The 17,024-nt window shown below is 64.9% G+C and overlaps 2 protein-coding genes across 6 annotated transcripts; one reads left to right on the top strand and one right to left on the bottom strand.

Annotated features, from left to right (window-relative positions):
• Positions 1 to 178: 178 nt before the first annotated feature.
• C33H3orf22 (chromosome 33 C3orf22 homolog) lies at positions 179 to 8,750 on the top strand. Of its 5 annotated transcripts, none has more exons than XM_090323827.1 (7): positions 179 to 318; positions 3,938 to 4,062; positions 4,187 to 4,302; positions 5,983 to 6,072; positions 6,236 to 6,343; positions 6,571 to 6,696; positions 8,194 to 8,750. In XM_090323827.1, the coding sequence occupies exons 4-7, from the start codon at positions 6,032 to 6,034 to the stop codon at positions 8,312 to 8,314; spliced, it is 396 nt and encodes a 131-aa protein (XP_090179953.1). In that variant the 5' UTR covers positions 179 to 318; positions 3,938 to 4,062; positions 4,187 to 4,302; positions 5,983 to 6,031; the 3' UTR covers positions 8,315 to 8,750. The 5 variants fall into 5 exon arrangements, with proteins under 5 accessions (XP_090179953.1, XP_090179954.1, XP_090179955.1 ...); XM_090323828.1 differs by lacking the exon at positions 179 to 318 and adding an exon at positions 350 to 601; XM_090323829.1 differs by lacking the exon at positions 179 to 318 and adding an exon at positions 697 to 836.
• Positions 8,751 to 8,790: 40 nt separating this feature from the next.
• Positions 8,791 to 15,273, bottom strand: Chst13 (carbohydrate sulfotransferase 13). The gene is made up of 3 exons (XM_090323834.1): positions 15,146 to 15,273; positions 11,148 to 11,227; positions 8,791 to 10,213 (listed from the first exon to the last, which is right to left on the bottom strand). The coding sequence occupies exons 1-3, from the start codon at positions 15,246 to 15,248 to the stop codon at positions 9,359 to 9,361; spliced, it is 1,038 nt and encodes a 345-aa protein (XP_090179960.1). The 5' UTR covers positions 15,249 to 15,273; the 3' UTR covers positions 8,791 to 9,358.
• Positions 15,274 to 17,024: the final 1,751 nt, after the last annotated feature.

Raw genomic sequence — 17,024 nt, 5'->3', positions numbered from 1 at the left:
GCCTGGCCCTGCCCTCCCGTCCCCCCCTCCCCCTCCCCCGGCCTGGCCCTGCCCTCCCGTCCTCCCCCGCCCCCCCAGCCTGGCCCGCCCCCCCCCCCCCCCGGCCGGCGGCGGCGTGAGGTGACTCAACAATGCGGGCCCTCCCTGAGGGCAGGGCAGGGAGGCCCTCGGCGGTGGTCAGAAGCCCGGAGCACCTAGGAAGTGAGTGGCTCGTCTCTGTGGACACCCGGTCCGCGGTCTTCACGAGCAGCGGCCGACGGGGACTGAGCCGGGCAGCCGGGCCCCGCACCCCTCGCCCGCCGCCGCCGGGCGGTGAAGGTACTGACCGTGGCCGGCCCCGAGGCGCGGACGCGGCGGTGGGGCGCCGGGCCGCCCGGGCGGGGACCCAGCTCTGGTCTGACGAAGCTCGAGGAGAGAGGCCGCTCGGGACAGCGTCGGTCGCGGACATCCTCGGCCTCGAGGGGCAGCCCGGAAGTCGCCCGGTCCTCGCCCTGTGGCTTCCCGCTCTTTCCGTAGGCCCCGCCCATCCCTGCCAGCCAGGCGCCAATCGCCTTGCTCGGCTCTCCCCGATCGGCCCCGCCCCTCCGGTCAGCCATGCGAGGTAGGCGTCGTCTATTGGCTGGCTCCGCGTGGCCCCGCCCCCTCGCCCAAGCTCGGCCGCTCGCTGGCTCCTCCTCTTCCGGCACCTGGGCGCCGGGCGGAGCCTCACCGGCCCCAGGCTGGCCTGGCCAGGCCGAAGGCCGCTTACTTCTGGAAGGGAACCGCCTCGCCGGCCGAGGCCCCGGAGCCCGGGCGCCCCGGCTCGCCCTCGTCCTCGCGGCCACTGGGAGGCTCTGGTGAGGCCGGGCTCGGAGTGGAGCCGGCCGGCGGGGAGCGCCCTCTGCGCGGCCCTCCCCTGCCTCAGAGAGGCGTGCGGAGGGAGCCCCGGACCCGGGGGGAGCCCCAGACCCCCTGACCTGGGGGGAGCCCCAGACCCGGAGGGAAGCCCCAGACCCGGGGGAAGCCCCGGACCCCCTGACCTGGGGGGAATCCCAGACTCGGGGGGAGCCCCAGACCCGGGGGAAGCCCCAGACCCGGGGGGAGCCCCAGGCCCGGGGGGAGTCCCAGACCCGGGGGAAATCCCAGACCCGGGGGGAGCCCCAGACCCGGGGGAAGCCCCAGACCCGGGGGAAATCCCAGACCCGGGGGGAGCCCCAGACCCGGAGGGAAGCCCCAGACCCGGGGGGAATCCCAGACCCGGGGGGAGCCCCAGACCCGGAGGGAAGCCCCAGACCCGGGGGGAATCCCAGACCCGGGGGGAATCCCAGACCCGGGGGGAATTCCAGACCCGGAGGGAAGCCCCAGACCCGGGGGGAGCCCCAGACCCCCTGACCTGGGGGGAATCCCAGACCCGGGGGAAGCCCCAGACCCGGAGGGAAGCCCCAGACCCGGAGGGAGCCCCAGACCCGGGGGAAGCCCCAGACCCGGAGGGAGCCCCAGACCCGGAGGGAGCCCCAGACCCCCTGACCTGGGGGGAATCCCAGACCCGGAGGGAGCCCCAGACCCGGGGGAAGCCCTAGGCCCGGGGAGAGCCCCAGACCCGGGGGGAATCCCAGACCTCCTGACCTGGGGGAAATCCCAGACCCGGGGGGAGCCCCAGACCCGGGGGGAATCCCAGACCCGGGGGAAGCCCCAGACCCGGAGGGAATCCCAGACCCCGGGGGAGCCCCAGACCGGAGGGAATCCCAGACCCGGGGGAAGCCCCAGACCCGGGGGGAGCCCCAGACCCGGGGGAAGCCCCAGACCCGGAGGAAGCCCCAGACCCGGAGGGAATCCCAGACCCGGGGGAAGCCCCAGACCCGGAGGGAATCCCAGACCCGGGGGGAGCCCCAGACCCGGAGGGAATCCCAGACCCGGGGGAAGCCCCAGACCCGGGGGGAGCCCCAGACCGGAGGGAATCCCAGACCCGGGGGAAGCCCCAGACCCGGGGGGGGGAGCCCCAGACCCGGGGGGGAGCCCCAGACCCGGGGGGAAGCCCCAGACCCGGAGGGAATCCCAGACCCGGAGGGAATCCCAGACCCGGGGGAAGCCCCAGACCCGGAGGGAAGCCCCAGACCCGGAGGGAAGCCCCAGACCCGGGGGGAGCCCCAGACCCGGAGGGAGCCCCAGACCCGGAGGGAGCCCCAGACCCGGAGGGAATCCCAGACCCGGGGGGCAATCCCAGACCCAGGGGGAGCCCCATTCCCGGAGAGAATCCCAGACCCGGGGGGAGCCCCAGACCGGAGGGAATCTCAGACCCGGGGGGAGCCCCAGACCCGGGGGGAATCCTAGATCCAGGGGGAATCCCAGACCTGGAGGGAATCCCAGACCCTGGGGGAGCCCCAGACCGGGAAGGAATCCCAGACCCGGGGGGAGCCCCAGACCCGGGGGGAATCCCAGACCCTGGGGGAGCCCCATACCGGGAGGGAATCCCAGACCCGGGGGGAGCCCGAGACCCAGGAGGAGCCCCAGACCCGGGGGGGGGGGAATCCTAGACCCGGGGGGAATCCCAGACCCTGGGGGAGCCCCAGACCGGGAGAGAATCCCAGACCCGGGGGGGAGCCCCAGACCGGAGGGAATCCCAGACCCGGGGAGAGCCCCAGACCGGGAGAGAATCCCAGACCCGGGGGGGAGCCCCAGACCGGAGGGAATCCCAGACCCGGGGAGAGCCCCAGACTGGGGGGGGGGAATCCTAGACCCGGGGGGAGCTCCAGACCCGGAGGGAGCCCCAGACCGGGAGAGAATCCCAGACCCGGGGGGGAATTCCAGACCCTGGGGGAGCCCCAGACCGGGAAAGAATCCCAGACCCGGGGGGAATCCCAGACCCGGAGAGAATCCCAGACCAGGAGAGAATCCCAGACCCGGGGGGAGCCCCAGACCCGGGGGGAATCCCAGACCCGGAGGGAATCCCAGACCCGGGGGGAGCCCCAGACCGGGAGGGAATCCCAGACCCGGGGGGAGCCCCAGACCCGGAGGGAGCCCCAGACCTGAGGGGGAATCCCAGACGGGGGGGGGGGGGGAGAATCCTGGACCCGGGGGGAGCCCCGGAGCCGAGGGGGGGGGAATCCCAGACCCGGGGGGAGCCCCAGACCTGAAGGGAGCTTGGCTCCCTGCTTGCCCGTCCACCCAGGGACTCGGCTCCTGGGAAGGCAAGAGCTTTCTGACCATGCCCGGCCAGTCGGGGCTGCAGGCCGACTGGGGCCGGGCCTGCGCCAGGCTGGGTGTCAGGAGGGAGGGCGGCCTCTCACCAGCGCCTCTGCAGCTAGCCTCCCCCCCCCTCGCCGAGGCCGCCACCTCCTGCTCGCTGAAAAGGAAGGAACAGAAGGGCTCGGGTGGGAGCTCCACTCACTGACACAACCAGCAAGTGTCGGAGCCGTGGAACCCTGGATTGTCTAACTCACCGCACCACTGCCTGGTTCCCAGGCCTCTGTTGGCAGGCTGGTAACCTACTGCTTCAGCCATGCCTCCAGCACTGCTTTTTCTGCTGATTATTTTGAAGATGAGGTTAAGCAGATGCTCTGCCTGAGTTGGCTTCACACCACAGTCGTCCAGATTTCTGCCTCCTAAGTAGCAAGGATTACAGGCATAAGCCACCATCATTCAGCTCAGGGCATTATTTTCAAAATGTGTATCTACTCTTGTCATTTCTTTCCCTAACAGCATGTGAGACCTGACTCTTCAGGCTCTGGGGTCACCCTTCCCAGCCTGAGGATGCTCTTGCCACAGGCACCTCCTTTCAGCTTTGACAATCAAGTTGTAAGGAAGGAGAAGCATACAGAAAAGGCAAAGATAATTAACTTCCTCAGATGGCCACATAGCTCTTCCACTTCTTAGAACAGAAGGGCCCACCTCCCAGCGTCCGTGATGTAACCGCAGGCCTTGTCAGGCAAGGATTCTAATCCTCCTCTGTGTGCCCCAGAGCCATGCGGTGGATGTCCAGCTTCTCCGGCCTCAGCCACTGTAAGAATGCAGAGACCCCAAACTCCCGTGAAAACCCTCAGCGCCCTGACCTGCTGTTGGCATTAAACTCGGTCTAAGAAGCCGGTAGGATCTTCTGACCCCATAAAGAGATGGGAAAACCTAAGTTTAGGCTTAAGGATTTGGGCCGCCTGTTTGGATTCAAATTCTTAGTCATGGTTGTGACATCCTTTTACATTTCCCTTGATAGTCTCCTGGGAGTCTCCTGACGGCAGCGGCAGTTTCTCTGGACCTCTGCCCAGCTCACTCCACAGCTCACGTTGCCATCTCCCTCTCAGTTGGTTTCTGCTATCTTTTGTCACTAAGGTAGGAAGCCCAGGCCTCAGCTGCCGTGCAACAGATACTTGATTTGATTTGGTCCAGGAAGATTACCCACAGCCCCCTCTTCCTAAGACTGACCTGGGCAGAAAAGGCTGGCCCCTGCCCAGGTAGACAGTGAGCTACACTTGCTGCTCTACCAGAGCTCCTCTGGAGCCCCATCCTGGCTCAGACTTTTCCATACCCCATCCCATGCCTGCTTCTGCTAGAAGTGGAGGGGGGAGTCCCTTGACCCCCTTCAGCAACTCCTTTGCACTAGACTCAGGATCCAAAATCCAAAGCCATACACACATATGTGTCTCCTGCCCATCCTCAGGAATAAAGCCTAGCATGCCAGAGCACAGAAGGGCATTCCTTCATCTCCTCTCCTTCAAGCCACCCTTCCTTCTGAGGCAAAGGTCTCATCCAGAGTCTGTCCATCACTGGTCCTTGGCCTTCCCCAGGCCAGGGAGGCCGGCACAACTAACTGGTTCTAAGTTTTCCAGGGCTGCTCCCAGCATGTGACATACCTTGTCAAGTTGTTGCCTGATAGCCTCTGAGGTGGCACTGATACTGTGCCTTTAGGGTGGATACTAGGCCCAGCGAGGCAGGGCCTCACAGGGAGACAGGAATTGAGGCTGCAGAGTGCAGGCTCCGAGTTCAGACCCTCTGGCCTGATGCTGGAGATCAGGTAAAGGTGAGCCAGAAGGAGCTTCTCCATAGCCCACAGCCTTGCCTGCTTGCTGTGGCCTTCCCAGACCCTCTTGTCTGGGGGAGGGACTCCCGGCTGAGCCCCAGGAGCAGCCGCGTGCATGTCACTAATTGTGACCTTGCCTTGACATTGCGTGAGCCCATGAGCCCAGCCTTCCCAGAGCCCGGAGACCGTGGCTCCGTGGGTGGTGTGGCAGCCACTGTGGTGTCACATAGCCCAGTGCCATTGGCCTGCTTCTCCTCTCATCTGTTCTTCCCCGACAGACCCTAGCCTGAGACGGTAGCAAAGGCCTTAGGAGCGCTGCCCTTTGACCTCCCTGGCGGGAGCTCCAGCTGTAACGATGGCCACTACCACAGGATTTGGAGGGGCGGCATGGTGAGCCTCAGCCATCGACCAGGGTAGGCAGCCAGGGTCCAGTGCTGCCCTGGACTGCAGTGCCCCTGCTGGGCAGGCAGGTTCCATGCAGCTGCGCGTCTCATTAGAGGCGGTGGTTATGAGGGGCTATCCTCTAGTCGTCAGAGTTGTCCTGAGACAGGCAGCTCTGCAGGGAAGCGGGGCTCTTCCCTGGCCACTCCTCCCCGCCACGCACAGGCAAGCAAGCAGTCCACCTTGGAGAGCCTCCCTTTCTTTCCTGAGAAATGGGAGCAGTGATGCCAAGCTCTCCACTGGTGAGGACACTGAATGGGGTGTGTTGGGGCCTGACCTTCATCTCTGAGGCCTGTTCATCATTCTGGCTCAGCGGCCATTACAGGGCTTTGGCCAGGCATCCCTCGCGCTCCTTGCCTACCTCTCAAGGCATCTCTGTGTACGTGATTCGACTGAGCCCCCCCCCTCCAAGCAGCAGCGCAGGTCTTGCGTGCTTTCCTGCACTGGTCCCACCCAGTACCTAAAAGTTGGCCCCGGACCCTTAGTGATAGCACGGTGGCCCTCTTCCTATTGGCTAGCTGCCCAGTTCCCACCTTCTTTTCCCCCCACAGTATATAACGAATTGCCTGACGCAATAAACAAGAGATTTGCTGCGCTTTCATGGCTGACCCAGCTCCTGACTCGATGTGGTTTCTTCCCCAGTAAGTGTGGGAGGGCTGGGTCATCAATACTTAGCATCTCGCTCAGCTCCGGGGGCTTCGGGCTGGCCCTGGTGTCCCTCCCCATACCCATGTTGCTCCACAGTAGCAACGGGGGTGCTCATAGCTTAACAGCATGACTGTACCTGTCTGCCTTTCCTTCCAGCCACAGCCTGACCACTGGGATGGAGTCAAGTACTTCCAAGAAGCCTCAAAAACCTAAGAAAAGCAGGATCAAGGCCCAGGAGAGATTCGCCAAGAAGTTTCCATACAGGTAGGAGATTCCCAGACGCCTAGGTGGGGCTTGCCATCCCACCAAGCATTGTGAAGAGCTGAGGGCTGGGTGCCCTCGGGCCTTCTAGGATCCCTGAGAAGCCCCTCGAGGTGCTGCCAGTATGAGGCCTTACCCTTATCCCGGCACAGCCCGGACCCAGGGACCCTCGGAGCCGTGCCTGGCAGACACGCCTGGCGAGTGACAGCCACTTTAAGTGATGTTTATAGGTTCTCTTGGCCAGTAGAGCACAGCTCTGAGCCCTTGCCAGACTGGGAGGCCAAGAACACCTCTCCGAAGGACCAGCTGCCCCTGCAGAAGACGCTGGTGCCCACCAGGTCCATCCCAGTTCCCGAGTAAGTGCCACGACCCGGCTGCGTGACCCGGACGCCGTGGCTGCGGCACACGGGGAGGGAGCACAGGCCCCGGGCGTGAGGCCCACGCTCGGAACACAGCCTGCTCGGGGCGACAGGCCCATCCACACAGCTCCACCCCAGAACACCGTGAACCTCAGCCCACACCACCGCCTCCCTCCTTGCTCCCTCCGGCCCCAGATGATGGGGGCAGAGCAGGGGACTGAAGACAGACTGCAGGATGACTGGCCTGAGGCCATGGCGCACCTCCACTCTGGAGAACAGATACTCTGAACACACCCACATGCACGCATGCACGCACGCACACACATACAGCACACTGGCCTGTGCATGCCCAGGCCTAGTCCCTGTCTTCAGGTCTCATGGCTCTTCCAGATCAGGCTGCAGGAGCATCAGATCCCCAGCCTCCCAACTGAAATCTCCACATTGAATCTGTGGGAGCCGAGCTGTGGAGAGAGCGGTCAGAAAGCTCAGGGGTCCCTGAGTCTTAGACTTCATTGGGGGCAGAACTGGAGCAGCGAAGCGGCAGAGGTGACTGGGCGGCCAGCCAGCTATGCTGGAGTGAGGCAGGAAGGCAGGGCTGGCCCCACACGTGCTGAACCCTGCCCAGGCGAGCCAGGGAGGGGAGGGGAGCAGGTGCCCACCCCTCATGAGGACGCTCTGCAGCCCCACGCCTGGGCAGGGGGAGTCCTCCAGAGAGGTGACCCCAGGCAGAACCAGGGGAAATCCAAGCAGATTGCAAGTGTGGCTCAGAGTCCCGGTGATGGACGGCAACAGCCACGTCAGGATACAGGAACCAGCCAGGGTCTGGGCAGGGATGGCATGGCTCGGAGGGCAACTAACTAGTCCCTCCTCCTGGCAAGAAGGCAGGCAGACCACCGAAGCTAGGGCTGGGCTGGACCTGTGCAGCCTCTGAAAGCCGGTCAGCAGTGTCACAATCCTCCCGCCCCGAAACCCTGCCAAGTATCTCTTTTGCAAGCCTGATCTATGGGGCAGAAAGGTCTAGTGGACAGAAAGGTCAGCAAGAGCAGGGGTGGCGGGGAGGGTAGGACTGTGGATGCTGTTGAAGAACAGATGCTCGGCAGGCCACGGAAGAGCAGGAAGGTCTCAGGGGAAGGCAGGGTGGTCTCAGGTGTAGAGGGAGGTCTCCCTTGGGAGGGGAGACGGGGAGGAGGAGAGGCAGTCTCAAGTGGCCTGAACAGACATGGCAGCTTGAGCTGTGACCCCCATGGGCACTGAGGCATCCCTAGTGCATGTGGGATTCAGAGTCTGCTCCCGCCCCAGTGAGCTCTGAACCTGTGGGCCCCAGGGGGATGGAGTGGGTGGGAAATGCAGCTGCTTCCCAAGAGCCAGCCACCAAGGCTAGGAGCAGGTGCGCTGAGAACCCTCTGTGTGTGGCCCTTCCATCTGGTCTGGACTGCACAGGACATGGCCAGCCAGGTCCATGGGGGTCAGGTGGGCTCTGTGTGGCTTCTCTAGGGTTGAGGCTCCGAGTTTTACACCACCAAGCAGCAGCCCGCCACCAGTCCTCTACAGCCTCTGGGAACTGAAGTTACGGAATCTCCGCTTCCCCAAGACAAGTGATACCCTCAGCACTTGACTACTGAGGACCCAGGGTCGTCCAGGGACCTCTCCCGAACCCCTGTTCTCTGTGGATCCAGGAGAGGTCACCTCTGCCGCCTCTGCAGGCTCTGGCTGAGGCCACAGAAACTTTAGTGAATCCCATCACTGAAGCCTTCATGGCCTCCCCAGCCCAGGAGCTGTCACCAGAGGCCACGCCCCTCTAATAAATTTAGCAGCTTAGAACCCACTCTCCTGTGGACTCCCCACCTCTCCTGTCTGAACGGCTCCAGATGAAGGCAAAGCTGAGGAGCTCAGCCAGAGGAGTGGCGGGAGGGGCGCTGCCTTCCCAGTGCCCGGGGGGATGCCAGTGTGTAGAGAGGGCTCACATCAGCTACCCAAATTCAGCCACCCCTCCAAACGTGCATGGCGTTTAATCGGCAGAGTTCTATAAAGGAAGTGTGGAAACGGTTGAACCCTGTGGCGTACTGGGCGATTTCTCGTACCTCGCCTCAGGTTTGACAGAGTGCCATGTGGTAGCAGTCTGCGCGCAAACCATGTGGGCAGCGTCCTGGCAGCACCACCGCTGTGGGATCGCCTGTGGGGTCGCTGCGCAAGTCCTGCAATCGCTCTCTGATCCCCAGCACCGCTCAGCAGATTCAGGGGAGGCTCGGACTGACTGCAGCCCTGGGCCAATGAGAGAGACCCGGACAGGGAGAGGGCCGCATGGCTGCCCGGGCGTGACCACGGGCGGGGCCAGCCGGTGGGGAGGGGCCAGCCGGTGGGGCGGGGCCGGCCGGTGGGGCGGGGCCGGCCGGTGGGGCGGGGCCGGCCGGTGGGGAGGGGGCCAGCCGGTGGGGAGGGTCCGGCTCTGGCCCCGCTCTGCCCCCGGCAAGCCCTGCTGACTCGGGCGCAGTGGTAGGCAAGGTGCTAACCCGGGGCTGGCAAGGCACCCTTGCCCCTGGGTGCAGCGGAGACTACGGGGCTGGGCGCAGGCCGCTGCGAGCCAGAGGGGGCAGCAAGAAATGGTCTCCTGCGGCGGGGAAGGTGGAGGTGCAGCCCTGGCCGCCCCGGTCCCCGCCCGCTACCGGAGCCTCAGGTACGCGGGCGCGGAGTAGTTGAAGAGCACGAAGTCCATCTTGTAGAGGTCGAAGAGGCGCTGCTGGTAGAAGGGGCTGATGTCCCGGAAGAGGCGCGCGGCCTGCTCGCGCGCGGAGGCCGCGCGGGCCCGCGGCGCGGCGGGGAAGCGCAGGCCCGGCGCGCCCAGCAGCCCCAGCAGGAAGTCGGCGTCCTCGGCCAGCGTCTCGAACTTGCCCACCACGTCGTAGCGCAGGCGGCACGGGTGGCAGAGCGCGTGCGCGCGCTCCCAGTGCTCGTTGAAGGGCTCGTCGCGGCGCGTGCGCGGGTCCAGCAGGTAGGCCAGGAACTCGGCGAAGCGCACGTCGTGGCCGCGGGCCCGCGCGTCGGGCAGGGCGCGCGGCCGCAGGCGCCGCACGATGCGCGAGCCGTAGCGCCGCTGGAAGGCCTCGCTGTAGGGCCGCGCGAACTTGTTGCGGTAGGCGGAGGCCAGGCGCTCGAAGGGCTCGCGCACGAACAGGAAGGCCAGGTAGTCCCGCAGGCGCCGGTTGATCTCCGCGGGGCCGAAGTCGGCCAGCGAGGGCAGGCGGCCGGGCGCGTGCGCCTCGCGCGCGGGGATGGCGCGGGGGTCGCCGCCGGGGCCGCCGCGGGCGCGGGCTCGCAGCGCCAGCAGCACGCGCTTCCAGTTGGTGCAGGCCACCTTGGGCACGTAGCAGTAGAGCAGGCCGTGCGCGTCGTCCACCAGCACGTGCCGCAGGTCCTCGGGGCGCAGCAGGCGCTGCGGGCGCGAGTGGCGGCGGCAGGCCTGGCGCAGCAGGTCGCGCCGCTGCCGGTGCACCTCCGCCAGGGCGGAGCGCGGGGCCTGGGGGCGACAGGGCCCGCGGGGCGCGTGAGAGCCGGGGCTGCCCGAGGGCCCCCCGCACCCGAACCGCAGGGCCGCGCGCTTTGGCGCTCGGGGTCTGCCCGGGACTTGGACTTGGGCGGCGGGGAGTGGCGCGTAGGACGGATCGAGGGCGGATCGAGGGTGAGAGCTGGAAGGGGAGGACGAGGCGCCACGCGCGTGACCCACGGAGGCCTGGCCTCGTCTGCACCGAGCGCACCGTGGCAGGGGTGGGCACCTCTCTGCCGGTAAGAGCAGGGTTTAAACAAACCAAACACCCGGGGCGGAGCCCTCGGGCGTTTCCAGGCCAGGGCGGCCAGGCAGGGCCCACACCTGGTGAGGGTGTGTGTGTCACCTGGGTGCATGGATGCACACGCATTCGGGAATGCCCACAAGCCCACGGACACTTGTGCGTCTGCTTAAAAAAAAAAAAGGTATCACCCACAGGAGCCCAAGGCATGTAAGGGAGAAAATGGAAGAGAAAAAAAGAAACAAAACCAACAGTGCAGGGCAGAACCAGGCCCAACGTTTGAAAGGGATGAGACATCGGGGTTCCAGAAGTGAAGGGTGTGGGGGCCGGTGACTCTGATGGCTGGACTTTCCCCTGCAGGGGCGGGAAAGTGCTGTGCATTCCACAGACGTGGACTGAATTCCAGCTTATCCGCCCTAATCTCTCTTATGCTGATGCCCTGGTGAGCCACGCAGCCCAGGGCCACGGGGAAATGACCCTGCTCCCAGCTGAGCTGGGGAGGGGCGGTCAGGGAAGGTGGGAAGGACCGGACAGGATAGGCACACTCTCTGGACAGCTTGGAGCCCCCCACCCTTTGACCTGGGGGGGTCCGGCCCCACTCTATCAGGGGCTCTAGGGTCCCACGAGGGGAGCGGGAGGCCTCCCTACTCCACCCTGACCACCTACCTGGTCCAGGTCATAAAGCAACTCCCGAGGGCTCTTCCCTGCCTGCTGCCAGCTGAAGCCCAAGGCGCTGTCTGCCAATGCTGTGGGGCACAAGGAGAGGGGTGTCACTGACAGTCCGCCAGCTGGCTGTGGAAGGGGTGGGAGGTTAGTCAACCTGCCTAGGCTGTTTCACAAACACTCCATCCCTCCTTGGGCCTCCCTACCTCCTGGGAGGCTTCAACAGGAGCCTTGGTCAGCCAGGACAGTGACCTTGGGGTCATCCCTGCCCTGTGTACTGCCAACCAGAGTTGGAGGGGAGAAGAGGAAAGGTGGCACCCAGCCCTCTAGTCCTCGGGGAAAGGCCTGACCACCGAGCCTCACCCACTTCCGTCCGCCTGTTCCCCCAGCTCAGAGCCTGAAGAGCTCACTCATGTGTCCGCAGGCCTGCTCTGGGTGTGGCTGGCCAAGAATGGCTGGGCAGCAGCGGTGGTACAGCCCAGCAGCGGGCTCTCTTGAGGGTCAGGAGCCCACCTTGGGCTCTTGAGGAAGCCTTGTCTGCCTTGCAGTGTCAGTAGACTTACCTGGTACCAGAACTGAGGAGGAGAACCTGCATCTCTGCGGGGAAGGGGGTTTGGGGGCTGATGGCGCTGGTCTGGGGAGACTCTGAGAGCCACAGCACTAGCTCAGCACTTAATGGGCAGCTGTGGCATCCCTGTTCTGCCCCTGGATGCCTGCTGAGTTCACTGGAACTCCATGGCACCCTTCTGCCTGCCTCCGGTTCCCTGGGACCAGGACATGCACAACAGCCAGAGGCCTGGAGGCTCGGGGCCTACCTGTGCATCGTGCTGCCTTCCCAGCATCTAGATACATCCCAGCCACTCCACTGTCATGACAGGATGAGCTGGCAGGAGAGGGCCTGAGTGTGGCAACAGCCGCCACGAGCTGAGCTGGGAGGCCCCAGGAGAGGGTGGCCCCTCTCACCACGGCCTGGACAGGTTACCCAGTGAAAGGCTTAGCTGGTGATGGAGGAAGAGCAGCGGGCATCAGGTGTATGAGGGGCAGGAAGAGCAGACTGTTGGCCCCAAAGCCCCAGCTCGGAGGCTCTTAACCTTCCCAGGACACGTCCCCTTGCCCAAGGCTTCCCATTTCCTGGCTAGACCACAGCCTGTGCGAGAATGGGTCCTATAATCCATTCCCCGTGGGCCAGGGAGGAGAGGGTGACAGGGACACAGACAGGCCCAAAATATCCATGGCCCCTGATTACAGGGCTGAGCTGCCCAGCGGGATGGCAGACAGCCATGGGTGGACAGCGGCCCACCCGCGGGGCACAGCTGGGGCTAGCTCCTCACAGCGCCCCTCTGTGGCATCAGCAGTTCCACCCCATTTCCCCAGTCCTCCCTGGTCTATATCGCTGAGGAAGACACAGCAGAACAGGCGTAGATCCACAGAGTCAGAGCCAAGAGCCCAGCCACTGGAAAACCACACAGCTCTGACAAGGGAAACACAATCAGGCGGTTTCTGGAGGAAGGAAGGAAGATGACCGGAGGGGAAGAAGGTGGGGAGCTCTCTGCAAGGACAGGGACCACCACTGGCGGGAAGAAAGAGCAGAGACAGGGACTTGTGGAAGAGCCCAACCCCAGGGAGGGCAACGAGGACCATGGCCTGGGAGACCGGGCCCAGATGCCCTGCAGGTACCAGGCCTGGTGACTGCCCAGGAGGGTGGTGATGCCAGACTAGGCCAGGACAGTGCCCACTGCAGTGCAGGCAGGGTTCCTAAGTGGATGCTGTGGCAGGATGACCAGCAGGGGAGGGGGCTGGCACCCTTGCGTGTCACCTCAGCATAGTGAGGTCAGCAGGCCGTGTGCCGGCCTCAGGCCATGGCTCACTCTCAGAGTAAGCTGGCCAGGCTGCCAGCACCAGTGTCTGCAGACTTTTAGCAATTGGCCTTCTGGGCACTGGCTTCCCAGGGCAGTCCATCTGCCTCTCCTCAGAACCTGAGGTCTCTGGCAGTGGCCTCCAGCTCTGGGGGAGGACACTCCGTGTCACGGCACAGCAGGCACACCTATGAATCCCCATTGTGCACCTTCTCTTGCCAACTGAGGCGCCATGGCACGCCATGAAGAAACCTGCACTGAGCACATTGTCCTCACTGCCCACTGCCCGAGGAGGAGGCCTCATCCTGGAATGCTGGGGTGTGCTGTCCAGAGACTGCTCGGCCCTTGGGCAGAGATTGCAACAGTAGCTTTGGGTTAATAAGTTCTAACTGGTCAGTGTGTTGCAAGACAGAGCAGCTGGAACAGCCAGGCCCCAACAACACTGACACAGGAGCCCCGTGTGGGGGGGGGCTTTCCTGCACCCCAGTGTGAGGTGCAGACACAGTAGAGCAGCCTCTGACTCCGCCTCCCTCTCTGAGCCAGTGTCATGGTTCCCTCTGGAAGGGAGCCCTGGCCCACCTACCATGGTGTCACTACTTCCAGGGCCTCTGGATGTGCCAGATCCTCACTCATGCCTGTCAGGGCTAGCCAGCACCTAGCTGCTTCCTTCCACTGCAGCCACAGCGGGGTGAGCTCAGAGCACACAGGCGCCCTGCTTTCTGGGCTCCAGTTCCTTCCCAGGCCTCTTCATCACCCCTCCACCCGCCTCAGCTCCCTTGCCCAGTCCTAGCCAGCCAGCAGGGACCGCCTGAGGGAGGAGCTTCCCCAGGGGCTAAGGCTGGGGTGGTGGGCGTCAATGTCTTGGACGGTCTTCCTTGCCGTCCCCTCTTCCACTGACCCTGGACTCTGGGTCAGGATGAGTCGTAAGGCATGGGGGACCCGGTTAGGGTGGGGTCCCATGGAGAGAGGTCCCCTGGCTTGAACAGCTGCCCTGGACCTCTCGCCCCAGACAGGGACAAGGCTGGATGTGCCTACCTGGGGCGAGGGCTCAAGGCTCCTAGGCTTGAGCCTTCATGCCTGGAAAACCTTTGGCCCTCACAAGTACAGAGCTCACCTGCCCACCCCTCCCAACTCAGGCGGGTCAGGACACCGGGAGTGAGACTCCCTGCGGTATGGCAGCCGAGCAGGAAAAGGCCTTCCAGAAGCTGTCTCCCCTACGAGTGGACCATGCCCTGCAGGCCCTCACGGCCTAAGGTCAGGAGCTCTAGCTTAAGGCCAGGTGAACCTTGGACACCCAGGGCTACCCCCAAAGACGGCCGCTTTCCCACCCACCGCGAGAGCCAGGCCTGAGGGACTGTCAGCAGGAGCCCTGCCCTGGCTCAGGACCAGGCAAACATCTAACTACTGAATGACAGGGTGGACGTGGACTAGGACAGCCACAGGCCCTGGGATCACGCCAGGACTAGGGCAGGGGACACTCAGCCCAGCCAGACTCCAGGAGCCTCTGCAGACCGCCGGCTGGCTCACGGAAAGGGCACAGGGGCTGGGAAGAGGGGCTGCGGGCGGTGGGCAGTGGTAAGGCCGCCCTGGCCTCCAGCCAGACTCCAGACTCCCGCGGTGTGACAGTCAGGGAGGAAGGGGCAGAGGAGCCAGCAGGGTGGAGAGGAGATGGAGGTCTGGGAAGGAAGGACTTGCTGTCCCCGTTCGTGGGTGGACCACGGAGGTGACCTTCGGCCTGTGTGCACGGCCGCACCGCCCCGCCGCCCTGCTGTCCCTGTCCAGCCGGGGTGTGCGTCCGCCTCGGGGTGGGGAAGGGGAGGGAGGATGGGCTCCTGCTGGCCCCCTCGGCCTCCTGGTCCTCCGCCTCTACCCGCCGTGCCCGCGTTTGTGGCGCGGGAGGCCGGGTCAGTACTGGAGGGCCGGCCCTGCCCGCGTGGATTGGGGTGCAGGGGGCCAGGGCGCACTGCCACCCCACGGAGGGACGCGAGGGACGCGCTGGGGTCCGTCGCGCTGGGGTCCGTCCCGCCGGCCCCGCGTGGAGGACGGGAGCCCCGGCGGCCTCGGTCGGGGGGCGGGGAGGAGCCGGCAGGTGCGCCGCGGAGAGGTCGAGCCCCGGGCGGGGCCGGGCGGAGGGCGGGCACTTACCCCAGCGCAGGGCGCGGGGCCCGGCGCACAGGAACAGGAGCGCGGCGCCCAGACACGCGGCCGCCAGCAGGCGCCGCTTCCCGCCGCAGCGTCTCCCCGGCATGCTGCGCCCGCCGGCCGCCCCGCCGCCCGCCCGCCGCCGGGGCGCAGGCTTTGGTCCACCGCCGCGGCCCAAGCCCCGCCCCTGCCCCGTGGCCACGCCCCTTCCATCAGGACACGCCCTCCAAGGCCCGCTCGGCCCGCCCCGCCGCCGAGGACACGGCCCCTTCCGTCAGGACACGCCCTCCAAGGCCCACTCGGCCCGCCCCTGACCGCCGAGGACACGCCCTCAAGGCCCACTCGTCCCGCCCCGCCGCCGAGGACACGCCCCCTTCCGTCAGGACACGCCCTCCAAGGCTCGTCCCGCCGCGGCCACGCCCCCACTGCCCTGCGTGGCCCCCTGGGCGGAGGTGGAGGCGCAAAGGGCACAGAGGTACTGGGCGGTACCGAGGCCCACCGGCCCCTCCTGTGACCCAAGCAGCTAGAAGCGCTCCCAGCCCTGAAGTCCAGGTCCCCGGTGCCCACGGCCTGGGGTGAGGACTGCCACCCGGAGGCCCTGGCTCCGTCCGAGTGGAGCTGTGGCTCGGGTGGTCGGGTGCTGGCCTTGAGCAGACAAGCTCAGGACAGGGCCCAGGTCCTCTGTTCAACCCCAGGGATTAGACCAAAAAAACACGATTTTTTACAGTGTATTTAAGGGAAAGCACTAAGCAAATAATAGTCATCTCCCCAGACAGGCTCTAAAGGGTGATGGCGTTTCTCACATGGCAGGGGCTGGAGGCCCAGCCCACAGCACTTGGGGTGCCTCAGCCTGGCCCAGGACTGACACCTGCGTCCTCACCTGAGCTCATGCCCCCCCCAGCCTCTCCAGACCTGTGTTCCTGAACCCCCTCAGTCCCTGACATTTTCTGTGTGTCTTGACCTTCTAGGCTGCCACTTGGGGGCCAAAGTTGCAAGCAGCGTTTCAGCCCATCGCCATCCTCAGATATCCCTGTAGACCCATGGGGAAGGTCTGGGTGTTGGGTTGGGGTGGGTGATACCTGGCTGTAGCCCAGGCTCTCCATAGCCTGCTTGCCCTCCTGCAGGAACTCACTTCTACTTGTTCACCCAACAGAACCAACACCCCCATCCTCACAGAGCTCTGAGCTCCTGTTGCCATGGAGGAAGGAAGTATGTTCAAGAGATGGGGCGGCCTGCCCCAGGGTGGAGAGGGGAACGGGGAGAGCAAGCACTCTGGTATCCCAGGAAGACACTGTTCAGACACAGGAACTGTTGCAAAGGCCTTAAGGGCACAGACATGACCAGAGTCATTGCTGAGTAACAAACTGCACTGCAAACTTGGTGGAACAAAACCGTTTGTATTTTGCTCTGTGGGTCAGGAACTGGGGCGGGCAGTGGCTTGGGCTTCTCACCAGGGTCCCGGCACACCCACGCTACTGTCACCCTGCAGGAGAGGCAGCTGTCCTCAGGGAGCCTCGGGGTGCACTCCCGCAGGGGACCAGGGTCTGGGACGGGCTGTGTGACCATTCTCTGACCTGGCCTGAGGCTGTCTCCTGTTTGTTCCCAGAATCACCCCAGACATGTGCTCAAGAACGCAGGGATGTGTTTTCAAACCACATGCAGGAGACCTGGGGCAGGTGAGAGGGAAGGGGTGAGGACAGACAGGAGTCCAGCTCCCCAGAATCCCCTGCAGTCAGTCTCTCCCTCCAGGAAGAGAAGTTGATGGTGACAAAGTCTGAGGGGGCCCTTCAGCTTCTGTGAGACCCCTTATCTTAGTGGCTTACGGTATGTGCTTGTTTCCTAGTTAAACAATTTATTAGAGGACAACTAGATTCGTGTGCCG

The sequence above is a fragment of the Megascapheus bottae genome, chromosome 33 (assembly GCF_031878675.1).
Source record: "Megascapheus bottae isolate mThoBot1 chromosome 33, mThoBot2.hap1, whole genome shotgun sequence".
Lineage (NCBI taxonomy): Eukaryota > Metazoa > Chordata > Mammalia > Rodentia > Geomyidae > Megascapheus > Megascapheus bottae.
Note: the sequence above shows the minus strand (reverse complement) of the source record. Positions and strands in the feature narration are given on the sequence as shown.

Bases quoted from the DNA above. Each gene is read 5' to 3' on its own strand.
- C33H3orf22 (XM_090323827.1), top strand. From the start codon at position 6,032: ATGGCTGACCCAGCTCCTGACTCGATGTGGTTTCTTCCCCA. The intron at 6,344-6,570 runs GTAGGAGATTCC...TGATGTTTATAG, and splicing joins GCCAAGAAGTTTCCATACAG to GTTCTCTTGGCCAGTAGAGC. The intron at 6,697-8,193 runs GTAAGTGCCACG...TGGCTTCTCTAG, and splicing joins AGGTCCATCCCAGTTCCCGA to GGTTGAGGCTCCGAGTTTTA.
- Chst13 (XM_090323834.1), bottom strand. From the start codon at position 15,248: ATGCCGGGGAGACGCTGCGGCGGGAAGCGGCGCCTGCTGGCGGCCGCG. The intron at 11,228-15,145 runs GTAAGTGCCCGC...TGTGCCCCACAG, and splicing joins GCCCCGCGCCCTGCGCTGGG to CATTGGCAGACAGCGCCTTG. The intron at 10,214-11,147 runs GTAGGTGGTCAG...TGTCGCCCCCAG, and splicing joins TGCTTTATGACCTGGACCAG to GCCCCGCGCTCCGCCCTGGC.